Here is a 19,000-nt window from a genome sequence, read left to right as displayed (position 1 = left end):
TCACAACTGCTGGGAGCCAGAGCTGGGATGAGAATCCAGTTCTGACTCCAAAGCCCATTCCTGCCACCAAGATTCTGTCCTGCCTTCCGTGTGATGTGAAATTACGTGCTCAATATTGTTAAGAGTCCCTAGAAGGAAGCAACTAACTTGGGCAGTGGAGAGAAAGACAGTAGGAAAAACTGCAGAGTGGATGTCACTTTGAACTGCTTTTTCATTCCATTTTTATTCCTCTGTTATTACTTATGCCTTTTTTAGTCATTGCTCTTACATTAAGAATACGGAAGTTTAATTCATCAGAATGTACCTTTAAATAATATAATACCATTTTATGTGTAGTGTAAGGAACTTCAATGGTATTCCTCCCTCGCATGCTTTGTGCTATTGTCATCATATATTTATTTCTACATATGCTATTAATGCATAGCACATTGTTACTATTCTTGCTTTAAAGCAAAATTGCTCTTTTAGAGCAATTAAAAATAAGAGAAATGTATTGCATTATTTATTTCATTTCTGATGCTCTATTTTTTGTGTAGTCTCAAGTTTCAGATCTACATCATTTTTCTTCTGCCTAAAAAACTTTCTTGAACAACTTTGAGTATAGGTCTGTTGGCAAAAAATTCTGTCAGTTTTGTTTGCATGAGAAAGTCTTTATTTCTCTTTCATTTTTGAAAGATATTTTCACTGGGTATAAAATTCTGTGTTAACAGTTCCACAAGACGGACAGTTCTCCTGACCATTTTAGCAGTTTACAACTGTCACTCCATGACCTGCTGTTGTCTTACATGGTTTCTGATGAAAGTCTTTAGCAATGCTCAGCTTTGTTCTCTATGTAATGTGTCTTTTTTCTGGCTACCATCAAGATTTTCTCTTTGTCATTTGTTTTCATCAGTGTGAATATATGTCTTTTGTTTTCAGCAGCTGTTGCCTGTGTTTTTTGTTGTTTGTTTGTTTGTTTGTGTATTTATGCTCCTTGGTTTTATCTGATCTTCTTGAATCCGTGGTTTGGTATCTGTCTTTATGTCGGAAATTTCTTGGCTATATTTCTTCAAATACTTTTTTGTCCTGTTCTCTTTCTGAGGTTCAAAACATGCATATGTTAGATAATTCAATATTGTTCTGCAGGCCTTGGATACTCAGTAATGTTTTTGTATTTTTAATTCACTCAGGTGTATTTTATGTCTCAGTTTAGGTCATTTCTATTGATCTGTCTTCGACTTCACTGATTCTTTCCTCTACTGTGCCCAGTGTTAGGAGCCTATTGAAAACATTCTGTATCTATTACTGTGTTTTTCATGTCTGCCATTTTTATTTGAGTCTTTATTTTATAGTTTCCATTTCTTTGCTGAGCCTACACATCCAATCTTTGAGCTTGTACACTTTTTAATTAATGTATTAATTACAGTTCTTTTAAATTCCCTGTCAGACAGTTCCAACATGTGTGTCATCTCTGAGTCTTGCGTTGATCAATTCTTTATGTTTGAGAAGTAAATTCTTTTCTTGCCCTTTTGTATGCCTCATGATTTTTTGTTGAAAGCTGGACATCTTGTAGAGGCCCATAGAGACTGAGATGAATAGTTTTTATGCCTGGAAATGAGCATGCCTTTCCTTTGCTAGATTGTTGGGAAGGGGTCGGGGGTGGGCCAGGTTTGAGCTTTGTTATTGCCGTGGTTAGCCTCAGGGCACCATGGCCTTCAGGATTTCTGGAGGGATGACTTGTGTTCAGGGGCCTGGCGGGGATGTTTACCAGAGCAATGTCTGCTTAATCCTCATCTTTAGGTCTATGCTGCACCTTGGAGTGTCTGTGTGCTCTTGTGCCTGTCCTGCCCCTGTCCCATTGGTGTGTGTCTTTACTTTTTACTTGCAACTTATTAGCTTGGTGGCAGGGGGTGGAGAGGACGTTCTTGTTTTCTAATTAAACCCCTTGGTCTCAGGGCTTTGTACTCAGTTTTCCTGTTCAGTAGATATTCCTGGCCCTTCCTCAGGAGCAGGGTTCCTTATTTTTGTTGTTATTATTATCTTCCCCCCAGCCATATTGAGTTTTACCAATGCCCTAAAGACAACAAGATCTTTGAACATTCCCCCACAGATTAAAATCTTTGTTCCATAGAAGAAATCGGGAGAAAGGGCCTAGGAAAGTGATGTGCCCTTGTGCATGTTTGCTGTTGCCTTTCCTCAGGTCTGTGCCACATCAGATACTTCCTTAGGGTTCCCTCCGGGCTTTTCTATGAGCACCCAGTGGACTTTGTAGACAAAGAGCCTGCAATCGTTATCCCCCGCCACCCAGGCTTCCTGCTGTGCTACCAGCCTGCACATGGCCTCCCGGTTCATCATCTCTTCTGGCCAAACTCTTTCTACCAGTTTCTGGTTGCATCTGCCCCAGGGGAGTGAGTGCTCAGGAAAAGAAGTCATTCTATCAAAAAGACAACTGCACTCAAATGCTTATTGCAGCAAAATTCACAATTGCAAAGATATGGAATCAACCTAGGTGCCCATCAACTGATGAGTGGATAAAGAAAATATGGTATATCTACACCATGGAATGCTACTCGTCCATGAAAAGAATGAAATAATATCTTTTGTAGCAACTTGGATGGAAATGGAAGCCATTATCCCAAGTGAGGTATCTCAGGAATGAAAAAACAAATACCACATGTTCTCACTTATAAGTGGGAGCTAAGTGATGTGTATATACACGGTCATGCAGAGTGGTATTAGAGACTTCAGAAACACTGGGAGAAGGAGAAGGGGGTGAGGAGTCAAGTGTTACCTGTCGGATACCATGTATACTATTCGGGTGACAGGTACTCTAAAAGCCCTGACTTCACCACCATACAGCTCATCTATGTATCGGAAAACCACTTGTACCTGCTAAATTTTTTGAAATTAAAAAAAACCCCATAAATTTGGAAAGTGCAGGTGCTTACAGCAGAAACTTACAGTTGTATGGAAAAATCACCGGATGAATCACCTTATTCCTATATGTAGTAGATTGATGAAATGTTATTGCCCATAGAAAAACCTCAAGATAGTATATAAGTTGGATATCCAGGAGGTATGTGGGATTGAGAGGGGAGAGGAGGGCATTTATAAAAGATGAAGGAAAAACCGCCCATAGCTCATAAATTAAAATTTTTTTCTCTTGCTAAAATAACATAAGGGTAAAAGCAAGCAGCATATGTCCCGATAAGCAGCCTATGAACTTGGTTCTCATATCCCCTTCCCACGGGCAGCATTTGCTACCCACAAAATTATAACTGACCTGTAAGAGGCAGGAAGCCCCCAGAAGTAGAATTCAGAAAGCTGCCTCTTTTCACCAGGAAAGAGAAGGATAAATAAAATCCAAAACAAAGATGGAGAAACTATATCCTGTGTAGAATAGTCAGATGAAGGCTAACCTATGGAATTTAAAGAAGTAAGAAATTAAAAGGAAGGCAGAATGTGTGCATAAACTCTATTATTTTTGCCACTTCACTCCAGAGTGAAATGGGCAGGACACTTACAAAAAAAGGAATCTCTCCCTCATCAGTTACTTTCATCCTGTTTCTTCCTTGTTGCAGTCCACCCTTGCCTCCTTCCTCTGCAGCCCACCCCCCACAACCCTTAACCTGTGCCCTCACCACCCACCACAAGCGGAAACACACACATACAGAGACCCAGGATTGCATTTGATTCCTAATTCTCAGGAGTGTAGACAAAACTTTCCAGTTTTGTGCATTCCTACCTCTTGGTAGATTATAAAATTTCAATGTGCAGTGGTGACTTCATTTGCATGTATGGGTACACTAATTAGCAGTTATGAAATATGGTCTTAATTAATATTTTCTGTCTATGGTGTTCTCTTACGGGCCTGAATTTGTCTGGCTGCATAAGGTCGGCTAATCAAAGAACTGGGGCTGTGGCATTTCCTTTATTAGCACCACACTCATTTGCCTAAGTAGCTTACGCCTGCTGGGACCCTCATCCCTGCATTATCCCTGTTTCTCTTCTTAGTTACAATTTTCCAAACTGCACTTCACAGATGATTAAAAATTACTACAGCAGGTTCCTTTCTCCCTCCTTAGATTTTAGTTTCCCTTCATGGTTCTCTTTTTACTTTCCTGTTTTAGTTTAATTAGATCCATCTTGCTTGATACCTCTTCTCTGAATAATCCTAGGGTTCTACTATTAAATACAGTGTTTACTGCAACATAGGACTGTACCCTTTTATTGGGTTAAAAAAAACTTCTTTTATTACCACGTTTTTAGGGATTTTTATGAGTGGGTGTTTTGAGGTAATTTTTCATCGTCTTTTCTGTACTAATTGAGCAATACATGTTTTTTTTCTTTTTTTACTTTCTCAATTTTGTGAATTACACTGCCTTTTTTCTAATATTAAACCATACAACATCTACATTTTCTTTTCTCATAATATTCTTGTTCAATTTTTGTATTAAAAATTAGCATCCCAAAATAAACAATAAAGTTTTTCTAAAATACACATTTTAAGGGAATATCTTTTCCTCTATAGGCTGCTTTACCTGAGTTCCACAAGGTCTGATTGGTACTACTGCTTGCTTTTCATTGTCATTCATTTTAAAATATATCCTAATTTTTATTATAATTTATTCTTAACTAATTAATTAAAAATGCAAAGCTTTGTGGTTGTTACTGTTATTTTGCTACCTTTTTGTCACTGATTTCTAGTAAACTTGTGTGCATGGTGTCAATTTTTAACATTGATTAAGAAGACTTCTTTTGTACTTTAGTAAGTTATTAGTTATTGTAGGTGTACATATGTTTAAAAATTATAGTCTTTCTCTTTTGGTTGGCTGTAAGGTTCTAATACACATATTTCTTAGATGAAGCCTGTTAATTCTGTTGGCCAAATATTTTATATGTTTATTTCTTCATTGTCTAATTGAACTATCATTTTCTGAGAAAGATACCTTAAAATCTTCCCCTATGATTGCTAGTCTTTCCTTATAATTCTACACATTTTTAGTTCAGACATTTTGAGATAACTTGGGTAAGTATGTACATCTCAATTATTTCATCTTCTTGTGACACTTCCTTTTCATCATTATGTACTGCTACTTATTCTTTTTGAGTAAAAGTCAATTTTATCTAATATTAATAGAGGCAAGTCAGGGGGTTTTTTGGTTAAAATTAATCTGCTATCTTTTTTAATTCTTTTTCATAACTTTCTATGTTATTTTAATATTTTTTCTAAAAGCATCTAGCAAAGTTTTTTTTTTTAACACGTTGACTGCCACACTAGGTGAAAAAAAATTTTCCCTGAAGCTACAGTGTTTTATTAAAACATAATGATCCTTTCTAATTTGTTATTTTTTATTGTTTTCTGTGCATGAGTTACATGCAATGCAATCCATGTTTTTAGAATTAAATTGTCAATATTAATTGTAACAATAAGAACATCAACAAGTAAGATGTTCACAAACCAACTGCATGGTTTTGCTTCATGCGGCCCCAGGTTCAAAACTAGCCTGAGTTAAATACAACTCACGTGGCAGTCAATATGTTAAATACAGACTGAGAATCTCTGTGTTTTAGATAGGCAAATTTTATCCATTTACATTTACTATATTACTGATATGTTTGTACTTTTTTCTACCATGGTATTTTTTTTTTTTGCTTTATATTTATGTTTTTGCTTTGTACCTCCCCCTCCTCTTTCTTGCCTTCTATTGAATGAAATGAACTTTCCTTGATCCCTTTTTGCCTCTAGTGCTTTGAAAATTGAATATTGTGTTTCTAGTCCTTTAGTGCAATGATTTGCAATGTGTGGTCTCCAGATCAGCAGCAGCAGCAGCACCTGGGAAGTTATTAGAAATGCAAATTCTTGGGCTCCATTCCAGACCTACTGAGTCAGAACCTCTGCAAGAGGGAAACAGCATCTTTCTTTTACAAGCCCTCCAGCTGATCCTGATACACATCAGAGTTCAAAAACTTTAGTGGTTTGGTGGTTACTTTCAAGTTTTTAATAAGTACAGTTGATTAGCATATGAAATTAATCAAAATCTTTTCTCTCCTCTCAAACAATACAAAGCCCTGTTACTTTAACTCCAGTTCTCCCTCTCATCTTAAATATTGATGACATCTAATAGTAGGTTCCAGCTTCAAATGAGTCATTATCTTGATGATTATATCTACAATTACTCCTCATATTGATATTCTAACATTTTAGCCTTTTCTTTTCTCACCATTATTCTTGTATAACATTTCTTCCTCCAAGGGTAAATTTCCTTTGTACTGTAAGATATCCTTCAATTTTTTTCCTGCAATGTTTTATAAGTAGCAAATTCCTTCAGTCTTTGTCTTAAAAGATTTTTTATTTCCACCTCACACTTCAATGATACAAAATCTAACTTGTTCTGTACAAAATCTAATTTGATGTTTTCTCTTGGTTTTGCATTCCTGCCCATTCAGTTTAAATGCCACCCCCCTGCATTGTGATGGCTTGAGGTTATGGTGTTTTGTGGAGGGAAGATTTTTATCTACTGGACAGCAGGCAGAAGGCAAACTTTTTTTTTTTTTTTTTTACTTTTTCCCAGCCCTGGTAAAGGGGGTTTTTCTAATTTATTCTTTATGGACATGGATGTCCTTCAAGTCTGTTAAAACCCAAGTCCTCAAGTTCCTAAGACCCATATGCATATCTGTGTCCTCTTGGGGTAGCATGGTGTCAGTTCAGACTTACCATTCTTATTTTAAATTACCTCTTTGGTTCTGACTACTGGGGGGAGGGCCTTTTTGAGTTAAATATTAATTTATTTTTTTCTTACAACTTTTTAGACTATTTATATTATTTTTATAGTGGATGGTAGCCTGTATGCATTACGTGCTACACGAAGCCCGTCAGTATTTTGCAAAGCCTGATGTGTGCTATTTATCGGACTTCTAATGCACGTTAGTTACTGGGGTAAAATCTGCTTCTGGCCTAAAATTTCACTCTTGTGATGAGTAGTAAACGTTGTCCACGTATTTATTTAATTCATAAAATTCTAGCTCATATGTCAGCCACTATTTGAGAACGTTTGTGCTTTCATAAATCTAATATCCCTAAATTGAATTATCATATTTCCTGTTACCGATTTGTTATTTTATAAAAGTGGTGATTTCCATCTCCCAAAAGTGCTGCCCCACAGTTGAGATGCCACTAGCTTTACTTTTTCCATTCTTTCTTGAGTCTTCTTCTTCTCTCCCTATCACCAGCTATGCCTCAGAATATCTTACAGTTCCTCCCAGTTCTTTTGTTCCTGGCTTTTAATCCCTCTGCTGGGCTCCCGCCTTAATTCATTAATTTGGTTCCCCTTAAACCTCCAAATTCTTCTCATCTTGTCCACCTTTGTTCCAAGCACTCAAGAGCCTCCGCTTCCTCACCCTTCTCTCCTTTTGAGCTGCACACACCATCCCCTCAGCAGCCTTTCAGCCCCCTCGGCACCTTCAGATTCAAATATCCGTCATCACAAATTTGGCGTGAAGTTAACTGAAACGCTTAACTTCCTGAGACGGAAACTAGCTGAACCTGACAACAAAATGCAAAAAATGACAGTGGTAGAACTAATCTGGGAGATCAGTAAGGCTAGAACACTAGGCAAAAAGGCAGTGATTAGGATTGGGAGGGAAGATTGCACTTTAACTAAGTGGAATCGTGTATGTGCAGCTTCCTAAGACAATGCCCACGCTAAAGAGAGTTCAGTAAATGGTCATCTATTTCACTGGGGGGCTCAGCAGAGTGAGCCCTAGAGTGAAGATGACATATACCTTGTGTCAGCAAGGAAATGTTTTGGGGTCACCGTCATTTGGTGACACTTCTCTTACGATGGTTTGTGGATTTACACAGATTGGGTTTCCTATCTATAGCAGAGATATAACAGCTTATGTGCCTAATTGAAAAGATATTTTCAAAATAGGTCATTTGAAATGAGAGTATTTATGATGGCTTTCCTTGGGAGATAGCCAGAATGACTCCACTGTGACTTTCTTTACTCTTTTCCTAATGTTTTCAGTGGAAAAGACCCAAATTATTTTGTTTTCTCTTATAGTCATACTCTAGTAACTTGTAAAGTTTATTATGCATTTCAATGGGACTGAGATTTAAGATCTTGGAGTAGAACATTGGGAATGAGGTAAGCTTCGTAGAGAGAGACCTCAAACTGTCTAAGAAGATGCAAATTCATAGCTAATCTAAATGAGATTTCTATTTAAAGCACTTCCACGCGATGTTAGACTGCATGAGGCCATGCTTGCTAGAAAGGTACTAGTGTCTGTTTCCATAAATCTTATCTTAAATGTTTCATTATTTTATACACAATAGCCATAAAGTGCCTCTCCATACACTTTTCTCATTGATAATCAATTTTTAGGTTTCCATTTGTGCTTAGAAATCACTGTTTTGATACGCAGGCCTTTTTCATTCTTTTACCTGATTTCAGCCTTAAAAGAGAAGGACAAAGTGTAAAGGGAAGATATGAAGGTTTAATCTTTTTTAACCTGGATCATGCCTCTCCGCGGTGATCCAAATCAATCTTGGAGGTGTGCATTCAAGAAGCACAGGTAACCCAGCAGTCTGCCTCTTTGAGATCCCGTAACTGTCACCAAGCTTGTTGGGTGGTATCATATTTTATTAATTGGGCATTTATACTGAAAAAGGTGTTCCAGAGCAGATCAGGGTCTTTTATCATTGTGCACGTGGAAGAACAGCTGTAATTTGGCCGAACAGCGGCTGCAGCCTTATTTTTCTCACATCCATGCCGTGATCCTGCCTCTCTGCTGTCACCAGGAAGGCTGGGATGAAGGAGACCTTTCCTTAGCGCTTCGTGTCAGGCAGGTGTTTTATGTTGCTGTAATTCACAGAAGGCCCGTGACCTCGAGGAGGCGCGGTAAAGTTTGGTGGTAAAAATATTGCTGGCTGGAGAATCAGGAACTTTGACCTTTGGTTTCAAATAGGCCAGTAACTTGCTGTCTGACCTAAGCAATCCACTTAACCTCTCTGAGCCCGGTTTCCTTCTCTGAAAAATGAGAGGACCTGGACTTGGTAAGCTTCAGTTTGGGGTAGGGAAGAGGGCTCTGAAATTACTGGCTTGTGAGCAGAGTACATCCTCACAATATGATGTCTCATTTGTCTTAACAGTTATCAAACTCTTCTGTAGCTTTTACAGGTGCCAGGTACTGTCCTAAGTCCTTAACCAAGATGAAACCGTTTTAATCCTCACAGGTGGCACTGTGAGAAGGTTCTATTATCATCCTCACTTTACAGATGCAGAAATTTATGAACAGAGTTAAAGCTGGGGTTCAAACCCAGGCAGCACATGCTCAAGTCCATGCTCTTAAACACGGCCACACACTGGCATCTGATTCACCTAGAACACAGCTTTCTTCTGGTGGGCTTTGTGGGAGAGCATTAAAGTACTGCATTGTGGAGGAATCCCAGCTATATAAAGAACTGACATCCAGGAGAGCTGGTTTCTTCAATGATTGAGAACCGCAGAGTCTGTTTTATAAGCTTCACGTTGAAAAGTTTTTACAAAGCATGTATTTTATTGACAATATTCATAAAAAAAACAAACAACCAAGGAATAGAGGGACACATAGGAAAAGAACAAAGATACCTGAGGCTCTGGCTGCAATTAGAGCACAGGAGTGCTTGTGTTTGGAATCCTTAGATGTCTGATTACTGGTTTTGCTTATGTGTAAATACAAGTTGCTGTGCTAAGCAAAAATAATTATAATAGATTCACCTAATCATAATCCAGCAAAGTTTAACTTGTTAGAGCTTCCAACTTGCAGATGAAGCTTTCTCTGGGGCAGCCTGTCTGACTGCAGTTGCTGTGCCTGACCTACTTATCAGCGTTTTCAGAAGGTGGCTTAAATGCCTCCCAGGATATGGTAACACACAGGGAAACCCAACAGGAGTAACCTTGCATAACTCATTCATTTTTAGGGTATTTGGGGGCCACACATCACAGAAGGTAATCTTGTTCGTGCTTGCCATTTTCACCTAGGCAGGAGTCATGAGATTAATTCTTAATAACTAGACTGAGGATTCTTAATAGTGGGGTGACTACAGGGTTTCAGATCCAGAGGTATTTTGTCTGATAGAGTTTGGCTAGGTCTACGTGAGCAAGAGAGCCCACCTCCACTCCTCGGGATTCTTGCTGTTGCTATAACCAAGAAGTCATGTCTCCTTTAGGGCAATTGACATGTTCCTCCTCTGGTTGGGTTCATGGAAGAGATGAGTTGAAATGACATTGGGTTTTAGAGCTAATCATATCTTTTCGCAGAGTGGGTCAAGAGTTTGAGTCTGTGTTGGAACTGTCAGTCTCCTGGTTCATGCATGTCACCTGTTGACTGGTAAAACATAAGGTGATGGGGAGAAGACTAGATCGTATGTGACCCTGTGAGTTGGGCCGTGAAGCTACCATAGTAGAGTCAAATGCTGCTCTGTCGACTGTCAGGCCCCCAGAGGCATTAGGTGCCGCAGGTCCCATCCGGAATGGATTCAGGAGGCTGAAACCAACCCCAAGGTTAAAGCCAAAGTGGCCTTTTCTGAGAGAACTTGGACGGCAATTGAGGTCAACCCTCCGTAGCTGAGGCAAGTGAGCAAGAGTAAAGGAAGTGGAAAGTTATGAGGGAAACCAAACTTACCATCTCCTTTCCCAGAGCTCAATTCCTTTATCGTTCCCCAAGCCCAGTCACGTCATCTTTCCTTCTCTTCCATTTTTCTTTTCTTTTCTTTATCCCTCCTTTCATCCTCCCCACTTTCCTATTTCTTTCCTCTCTCTTTCTCCCTTGGCCGTCTTCCCTTCTCCCTATAATTCTCCAGCATTCCCCGTAGCCAGGATTGTGACCAGACTCTCTACTGGGCATATTTAGAACCCAGGGGTTCTATATGTGACCAGACACCTTCTCAAGGACTGTGCGTATTTGCTGTGCCTTTGAGAGACCTTTGACCCTTGGTTCATCTTCCACAGCCTGGCCGGCAACGTTTGAATCCACTTAAGGTTTTTCTCCAAAACCAGAAGATTTGTGAGAACAAGAAAAATGAGGGGAAGATTTGGAGAGCATGCTCGTTAACCTCTTTTTTACCTCATTACATTTTCATGGAACATGATGTTCTGTATGATGGCTATTGGGCCTAATTAAAAATGCTGTTTTTTTCCCTCTCTTTTCATATCCATGGCCTTGTTGAGTGTATTTATTGTCGCAAATGCTAGCCAGTCTAAGAACAAACACGTCATGCCATTTGAAGTTTCTATGTGGATGAAGAGTGGAATGGATTTGGGGGGAACATCCTGGTGGAACACTGACTGCATGTACAAGTGACAGCAGCAGAGTTTTGTCACTTTTCACCGTAGAGCAGAGGTGTGCAGTCAGGGCAGTCCACCCTTCTCCATCCTTCCCTGCGCATTCACTGTCTCAGTCTCCAGCAGAAACCACCGAGCCTGTTCACCTTCCCGTGTTCGTCCTTGGTCCACGTAAGGTCTCTCCTCTCCACGCTCTGCCTCTCCCCAGAGCTACCTCTTTTCTCGCGCTGGCCTGTCCAGCCAACATGACAGCTTTCATATCCTTCCTTGACTTTCTACAGTACTTTGTAACTTGCAATTCAATAGTGTGGAGCTATTTTTTCCAGCAAGAGCTGCTAAAGAGTTAAACTGAAATTAATATACAAAACTCAACAATGTCGATGCACATAGGTTTCTGCACAAAATCCCTCTAAAAGATCCAGTATGGAGGAGGGAAGACCAAGCGGTGATTGTTCCTCTAAGAAAGGCAAAGAGATACTCCACCCCTACAGGTTGAAATAATGCATCTGTTGGGATTAGCCATGCAAGGTTTCTTCTGATCAGCCTATTGCTGTTTGAAAATATCATTAAATGGCTGCATTGCATACGGGACGAAGGAAGGTAAGAGTAAGAAGGCAAACGATGGTTTCCCCGTCCTGTTCTAACTGTCACACGTGTCCTTTAAATGACCTTGATGCAGTTACCGCTGTTGTCCTTGTCCTCTCTGATGAATGCTTTTCTTCTTTTGCTTTCAGCTCGGGGACCTGCTTCACAAGTTACAGTTCGTCATGACGTACGTGGCTCCTTGGCAGATGGCGTGGGGCTCTTCGTTTCACGTGTTTGCTCAGCTCTTCGCAATCCCTCGTATCCTTTCTGCTTCTGTGTTCACCCCAAGCTGAGACTCCCATTTTGCGGCAGCGAGCTTCTCATTGACCCCTGGCAATGAAAACATTTTAGTCTTTAAGACTGCATTTTAATGGGGACGTGAGGAGGCACTTTGGATTCCCTTTAGGCCACTTGGCCTTGAAAGATGTTTCTTAATTTCGAACTCTTCCTGCTTCTTAGTGCATATTCAGGAGTTACTTTGATTTTTCTGATCCTTCCCTTTCTCATGGCCAGGTCTGGGTGAAGCTACCCTGTCTTTTAAATGGAAAGTTACTGCCTAAATGATTGTTAACTCGTACAAAATAGTGCAAATCGATTTGCTGTTATTAAACGTTGTGGATGGGGTTGATGTGTTCAGTATAGTATCATAAATGATATATTATTACATAGTATGATTATACTATATATACTTTAGTTATATTCAAAAACCCAGAATTAGGTACAACAAAATCATCCAAATATTTTTGAAGATTAAGAAAATACATTATGGTTTTGCAGTTGCTGTTAGCCAACAAGCCTTGGTTTCCTTGTATATTTTAAAGTGTTTACATAATAATAGTTTAAATTTATTTCAAAACAAATTTGAGGTGCTCCTTCTAAAGATCACTTTGATGTGGATAGCTAAATTTGTGTGTGTGGCATGCATCTGTGTAAAGAGAGAGAGAGAATGATAAAAAATACTCTTGAAGAGAAAGATTAATTTTTAAAAAGTTGACTCAGTCTTAAAATTTGCCCTCCAAGTTTTCCCTTCCTGCTGAATTTATGCTTTGTAAACCTGTGTTTCCCAAGAGGTGGTTCAAGGATCAATTGCATCAGAATCCCTTGGAGGAACTTATTAAATAAATAGATTCTTGGGCCCGGCTCATACTTTCACATTTCATGGGGTAGAATCCAGAATTCTACCCCTTCACAAGATTCCCTGGTGATTCTTGTGCCCATTAGTGTGTGTGGACCACAGTTCTAACCTCTGGCAATCCGTGGTGACTGCTGTGAGCTAGCTTTAATGACCACTCATAGCTTTCCTTCATAAGAAATTTGCACAAGGCTCATTAAGACCATTCTTAAGGGATCTCTGGAACCTGAACTCTGTGTACAGGGAGGGAAACAAACCTGGGATAATCATTAAGTGATAATATATTCTAGATTTTTAAAAATGGTCTACTCCAGGCTCATTTGTTTTTAAAACATATTTTTATGCATACAGAGAGCTGACCTCACAATGCACATTGTTCTGTGTTCCTATTCTTAGACCTGCATGGATATTTCTAAAGTGTTTCAAGGTTATTTGGCAGAACAAAATAAGGGGGAAAAATTTGCAAAAGCCTGGGCTTCTGCACCACCCTTTCCTTTCAACTGCAGTCATCTTCTGTAACGCCAGTAATTTCAGTTTTCCTGAACAGTCTTTTAAAGCAAAGACAGTGAAGTGAAATACTGAGGTGATTTTTATTTATTTCTGACGTGTGTCTAAAGTTTCCTGTCTAGAATTTAAAGCACGTTCATTCAATGAGAATGATTAGCTTAATGCCGATTTGCAACTGAGGAGTCACACTAAGAATTTAAAACTTGAAGCTGTGATTCCCAATTTTGTCCTAACTTTGGGCTTGTATTTCTCTGCAGCATTTCTTGTTGCTGTTTATGCCTTGTTAGGTGAGTTCAGCAATTCTAATTAGTCCTTGCAGTTCTGCAGCTGAACGGAGAGCGGGGAGCCATAACTTTCAACTACCTGCCCTGTATGTGTGTTGAGGGTTCACACAAAAGCACTTAATATTTGGCACTTAATATATCCTATCAGGATAAAAGCAGCATTAGGATTTATCTGTTTGCACACAGTGTGCATTAAACCTAAGCACTTGCAGGATGTGTAGACTCATTCCCTTACGAAACTGAAATGTTTGAGATGCAGATTTTATTGGGCGTTTGGTAGTTCTGTTTGGGAACATTCAGCTGAGCCCCTGGCTTCGTTCCCAAAACTGCCTCTGTCAGTGACACCAGCTTCCTCCCCCTCTACTGAGACATGGCGCCTTCAAAGTGACCTCCCTGGAGGCTGTCACTGCCATTGTGTTCTGAGTGACGAGGTCCTTACCGTCTCTCCCTTACCCATGGACATCTCCCCATCCTTCATCAGTGATAAAGGTAGATATTTGCTACTTGGAGGCCAGCGTTATACTGTTCAGAATATAATAAGATAAACAGTTGAGAAAACTGGATATATACGCCACCAGACGAAGCTATTAAGTTACAAAATGTCAGCCCTGGATCTTGACTAATTTTGAGACGTTAATTATTTTATCACTATATTAAGAAGCTGTGGGCACCATCTCAGCATTGAGAAGGGACTAATTTGCTCTGTTTTGGAATTGAATTAGCTTCCAGCCCAGCAGGGCACTGTTTGGTAAATTGCTTTTTCCAGTACAAGCTTGCTTTCTCCCTCTGTAGCCTCTGTTAGCATCGGAGCTTGCAACCTCCAGGGAGAGATGAGAATGCTCACCCTTTTAATGCGTGTAGAGTCCATGCAAGACCATTGTCTTCTAATAATTAGACAGACTTGGCCAGATTTTCTCTGTTAAACCCAGAGATCTAGAAGGCTGTTTTCAACTTTGTGCATCCTTTTGAGCTTCTAATGAATGCCTCAGAATCTTTTAATTATTGATGTTGACATTTTCATTTTAAATGTGCTTTTAAAGGAGTCACCATCTACCTCTTAAGCTACCCTCTTGGCTATTTGTCTTGGCAAGATGTAAAGAGAGCGTCAGATGCCCTCTGGTCTTAGGAGTGCCTGTGTCTTGGCATTGCCTTACCAGTCACAGTGCCAGCCTGTCATATTTGCCCAGGGGATCTTGCATTTCTTCGTTGATTTTCCCCCAATAAAATATCCTCTCTGTTCACTTCTGCCCTCCCTCTGATCTGTTAAACTTTGCTGCCCTTCCTGCCACACTGAACTTTATTTGTACTCTAGCACCAGTTTTCTCACTTCTTAATTTCTAGATAATTGTTTCTGGCATTTAAAGAAATGTACAACATACCCTTTGGGGAAATTTTAGAATGAAAACGAAGAACGATATCAGCCCCTCTCACACCCCTCCCAGCTCTGATTCCACTTGGTTTCGTCCTGATTCCTCCCTGAGCCCCAGAGCATCCTCTATGCCTGGTGTGGGATTCGCCCTCCTCCCCTCCCTCGGAGGACTCCACCTCTGCCCCAACTCTGCTTTCTAATATTTTCTCCAGTACCTTCTCTCAGTGACTTCTGCCATGCAATTCCCCTTTCTTCCAGTGACAAGGGGCATAGCTCATTGGTTGTGTTTCATGGTAGACGGATTTAGGTATCTTCAGCTTTCAGAGAGAAACTGATGGGTGATATTAGATATCACAGTAGCATATTGTTCTTTAGTTCTCTATTTGAACCTAGGTCAAAATAAAAAATTGGATTTAAATTGCAGCACAATAGAGATCTTTTTTGCTACCTAAACAGTTCCACGCTGAAATGGATTATTAACGGAGGATGTGTCATTTCACTCCTGAAAATGTTTGGGAGTAAATAGAAAGCGAAAACAAAGACATAGTTACTCCTGAAGCAAAACTCTGTTCTTAAATCTATGAAAATGTCTGGGAAAATGTGGACAGCACAAGTCTCCCTCCCTTTTCTATATTTTGCATTTAAATGGGGCCACTAAGGAACCCCTTCCTCCATCACACCCTTATGGCATAGCTTGCTTTGTGTTTTGGTTATGATAAAGCACTTAGCAGCCTGAGTTACTACTGTGTTCTTGATAATGAGACACAACAGAATCTTCTCTGCTTCTGTGCCAAGCGTTTCTTTTTTACTCTCTGCCAGAACTTTCTGAACGTGGGCTGCAGAAATAAGACCCCTGTTAGTGCAGCAGTGAGAGAGAAGCAACTGTCACCATCTTCCAGGAGGGAAGATCATCCTAGTAGGAGGTCAGAGGTCAGATCAGATCTGTAGTAGAATAACCCAAGACCTCATCCCCTAGGACATGGAAGGATGAGTCTAGTAGGACCCAGGCAGTCTGCCCCTCCCCCTCCCCCGGTTGACCTCTGCCACGCCCACAGATTCTGGCCATCAGCTCTCTCCTGCTCTTCCAACCACAGACCCCACAGCGCGATTGGCAGCTGTAGCACAGAGATGGAGTGCGATTGGCAGCTGCAAGCCTGTAATGATGGAATGAGACAGGGAAAGACCTGCCTCTTCAGAGAAACCACTGCTTCTGGCTCCTTCCCCTGGATTGCCGGAGACTTAAGCCAAATAGGATAGCCTTACGAAGTTTGATATAGAGCAGTTACCTCCCTGAGCAACCAGGATGTGTGAAACCGAGTCAAAGCTCTTAAGAGTGCTAAAGAGGCAGCTTGGCCCACGAAATGCTATAACTTGATGTGTAGACATTTTTTGGTTATAAACCAGACATGACTTGAATTGAGCCATTGGTGTTCAATGCATGAGATACACACACACACATGAATTTGAATAATGGGAAAAGATTCTTTGAGAAACAGAGATGCTACCTTCCCAAACAATGCTATATATTTATTTTCAAAAAGTATAATTTAATTTTAATTATTTATAAAGTGACTTTGCACTGTTGTAAATGTACTGCAGTGTGTTTTGTTCAGCTAAGATGTCTTTAGTGAGAAGAAACTGTTCCTTTCAATCCTTAGATAGTAAATCTTTGCCATGAATCCGACTGAGACTGCTGGGATTTTTATGAGAATTATTGGGTTTACATGGTGGTGCAATGAGACCTAGCATTGCAGTACTGAAAACTTTCTATTTCTAAATCTCTACATAGAGAGATGAAGTGCACGTCTTTTATTCTTTCTTTGGTGGAGAAAATGGCTTTAATGAAAACTAGTCAATATCTGAAATAATACCTTAAAAACATAGTAATGAATTTTTTTTGCCTTAACTCAACGTTCTCAGATTCAGCCATGCTTTTCTTCCAGACAGTTGCTACGTCAATCTTTTCTACTCCATTGAGCCCATTCCTTGGGAGTGTCATTTTCATTACATCATACGTCCGGCCGGTGAAATTCTGGGAGAAAAACTACAAGTAAGATCCTAAAATCAATGCTCACTTGCTTTGCTCGGATTTGCGCTTCGGAAGGCTCCTCTTCCTTCCTCTGTTCAAAGGTCCCTGGCTCAGGCTTCCCCCGGCTGTGGGGCCGGCCAGGCCTGTGTCCCTTAACGACTTCCTCAGTGCATTGACCCAGCCCCAAGGTTTCAGGGCTCTGGAAAGAACATGACTGGCTGCAAATTAGCAATCGGATGCTAGTGCAGCTTTCCCCAGTTGTGAAGGGAAAGTGAGTTATCGCTGCCAGATCTTAGCGGTTGACCTAGGAGAGGTTGTTTAACAAGCCATTGTTCATGTCATTCGATGTGCTGAGATGGCCCCGGGACGGCGCGTGTTTTGCCTGTCTGTGGTGTCCCTTCTGTGAGCATTCTACAGTGACGTTCCGTGCAAGAGTCCACGCATCACAGCTCTGTGCAAAAGACAACACTGATTTTTCTGAGTGCCATTACACTTGTAGATGATTTCTTTACTTTTTCTGAACTGTTTAGACCATTTATAAATTTCTTCAAGCAAACAGTTATTGATGGAATCGGGGTGTAATTTTTAAGGGCAGGTGAGAAGACATGGTTCACTAAGTAACTTTAATGACCTCTTACTGATTTGTCATGGGGGAGGGACTTGAGAACAGCTAGAGGGGGAAGGACAGCCTGTGAGCCCGGCCGTCTTCAGTGAGCAGAGACCCCCAGCCACTCCGTGTGCGGGGTGACACTTGGTTCCACGGCCGCTCTGCCCTGCTTTACCAGCCATGCCTGTGCCACTCCAGCCGAGCCCTGGTCCTTTCTCTAGAATGTGTTTGTAGGTTGCAGAGCTCTGGCACTTCGCAACGTGCCATTTTTACGTCTCACAGAGGCCAACATTGAGTTAGGAGATCTGTGGTTTCCTGTTTCTCTGTGAGATGGTTTATAAAATGCACATCCTTCTGATGCAGGGAGGATGGTGTCGTGGCTGGAACACAGCCCTGGGCTCCAGCCTGCCTGGGTTCACGCCCCACCTCTACCGCTTAGCACGGCTGACCTCAAGCCTCTCTTTCCTCATTTGCAAATCGGGGATGAAATAACAGGACCTGCTTCATAGACGTGTTGTGAGGAGAAAACAAGTTACTATACATAAAGCTCATAGAACAGGGCCACACGAGCCTGAGCTAACATGATGATTCTCTGACTGCTCTGCCAAGAAGTCCCTGTCGCACCTTGACCCACGCGAGGTGCGTCTCCTTCCAGCAATCTCATTCCGAGGTGCCCCAGGGAAAACTAACCAAACTAGAGACAGCCAGTGCTGGGAGACCAGGAGGACTGGGAGGAGGGTCCCTTGTGTTCCTGGAAGATTTCTCATCTTTTAAGAGAGGTTGATTTTTTGCAATAAAAGTTGTCTTGAAATATACACATACACAAGGCTGCTCTTTTGCATTTGTCTAAAGAGACAGGCATATTTACAGAGGCAGAGAGTGAAGGTAAACTGCCCGCGTTGGCTTGTCTGTGATGTTTTTCAGCGGAAAGAAATTGAAGGAGACCTTTTTGGAGCTCTGAAAGTGACACTTCTGGACAGCGCAAAGACTTGTAAATAAGAGGATGGCATTCTCTCCTGCTTTTACCTGTACAGGGAAGGAAAGTGCAAGACATTTTAATCTCAGTCCTCAGTACAAAAGGTTCCTCTTTATCTCCTATTCTCAGATAGGGAATCAGTCTTTCTGGCGTGGGGCAATTTGATCTGAGCAAAACACTTCCCCGTTGAGTCAGGAAGGATTTT

General features: G+C 40.7%; 1 protein-coding gene across 1 annotated transcript in view; it reads left to right on the top strand.

Moving 5' to 3' along the window:
• The window catches only part of PCNX2 (pecanex 2), a 213,885-nt gene that overhangs the window by 137,483 nt on the left and 57,402 nt on the right, over positions 1 to 19,000 (top strand). Inside the window, exons 22-23 of the mRNA XM_045537011.1 lie at positions 12,041 to 12,149; positions 17,104 to 17,233. Coding sequence (XP_045392967.1) covers positions 12,041 to 12,149; positions 17,104 to 17,233 — 239 coding nt within the window. The remainder of the gene's footprint in view (positions 1 to 12,040; positions 12,150 to 17,103; positions 17,234 to 19,000) is intronic.

This window comes from Lemur catta, chromosome 25, assembly GCF_020740605.2.
Source record: "Lemur catta isolate mLemCat1 chromosome 25, mLemCat1.pri, whole genome shotgun sequence".
NCBI lineage: Eukaryota > Metazoa > Chordata > Mammalia > Primates > Lemuridae > Lemur > Lemur catta.
Note: the sequence above shows the minus strand (reverse complement) of the source record. Positions and strands in the feature narration are given on the sequence as shown.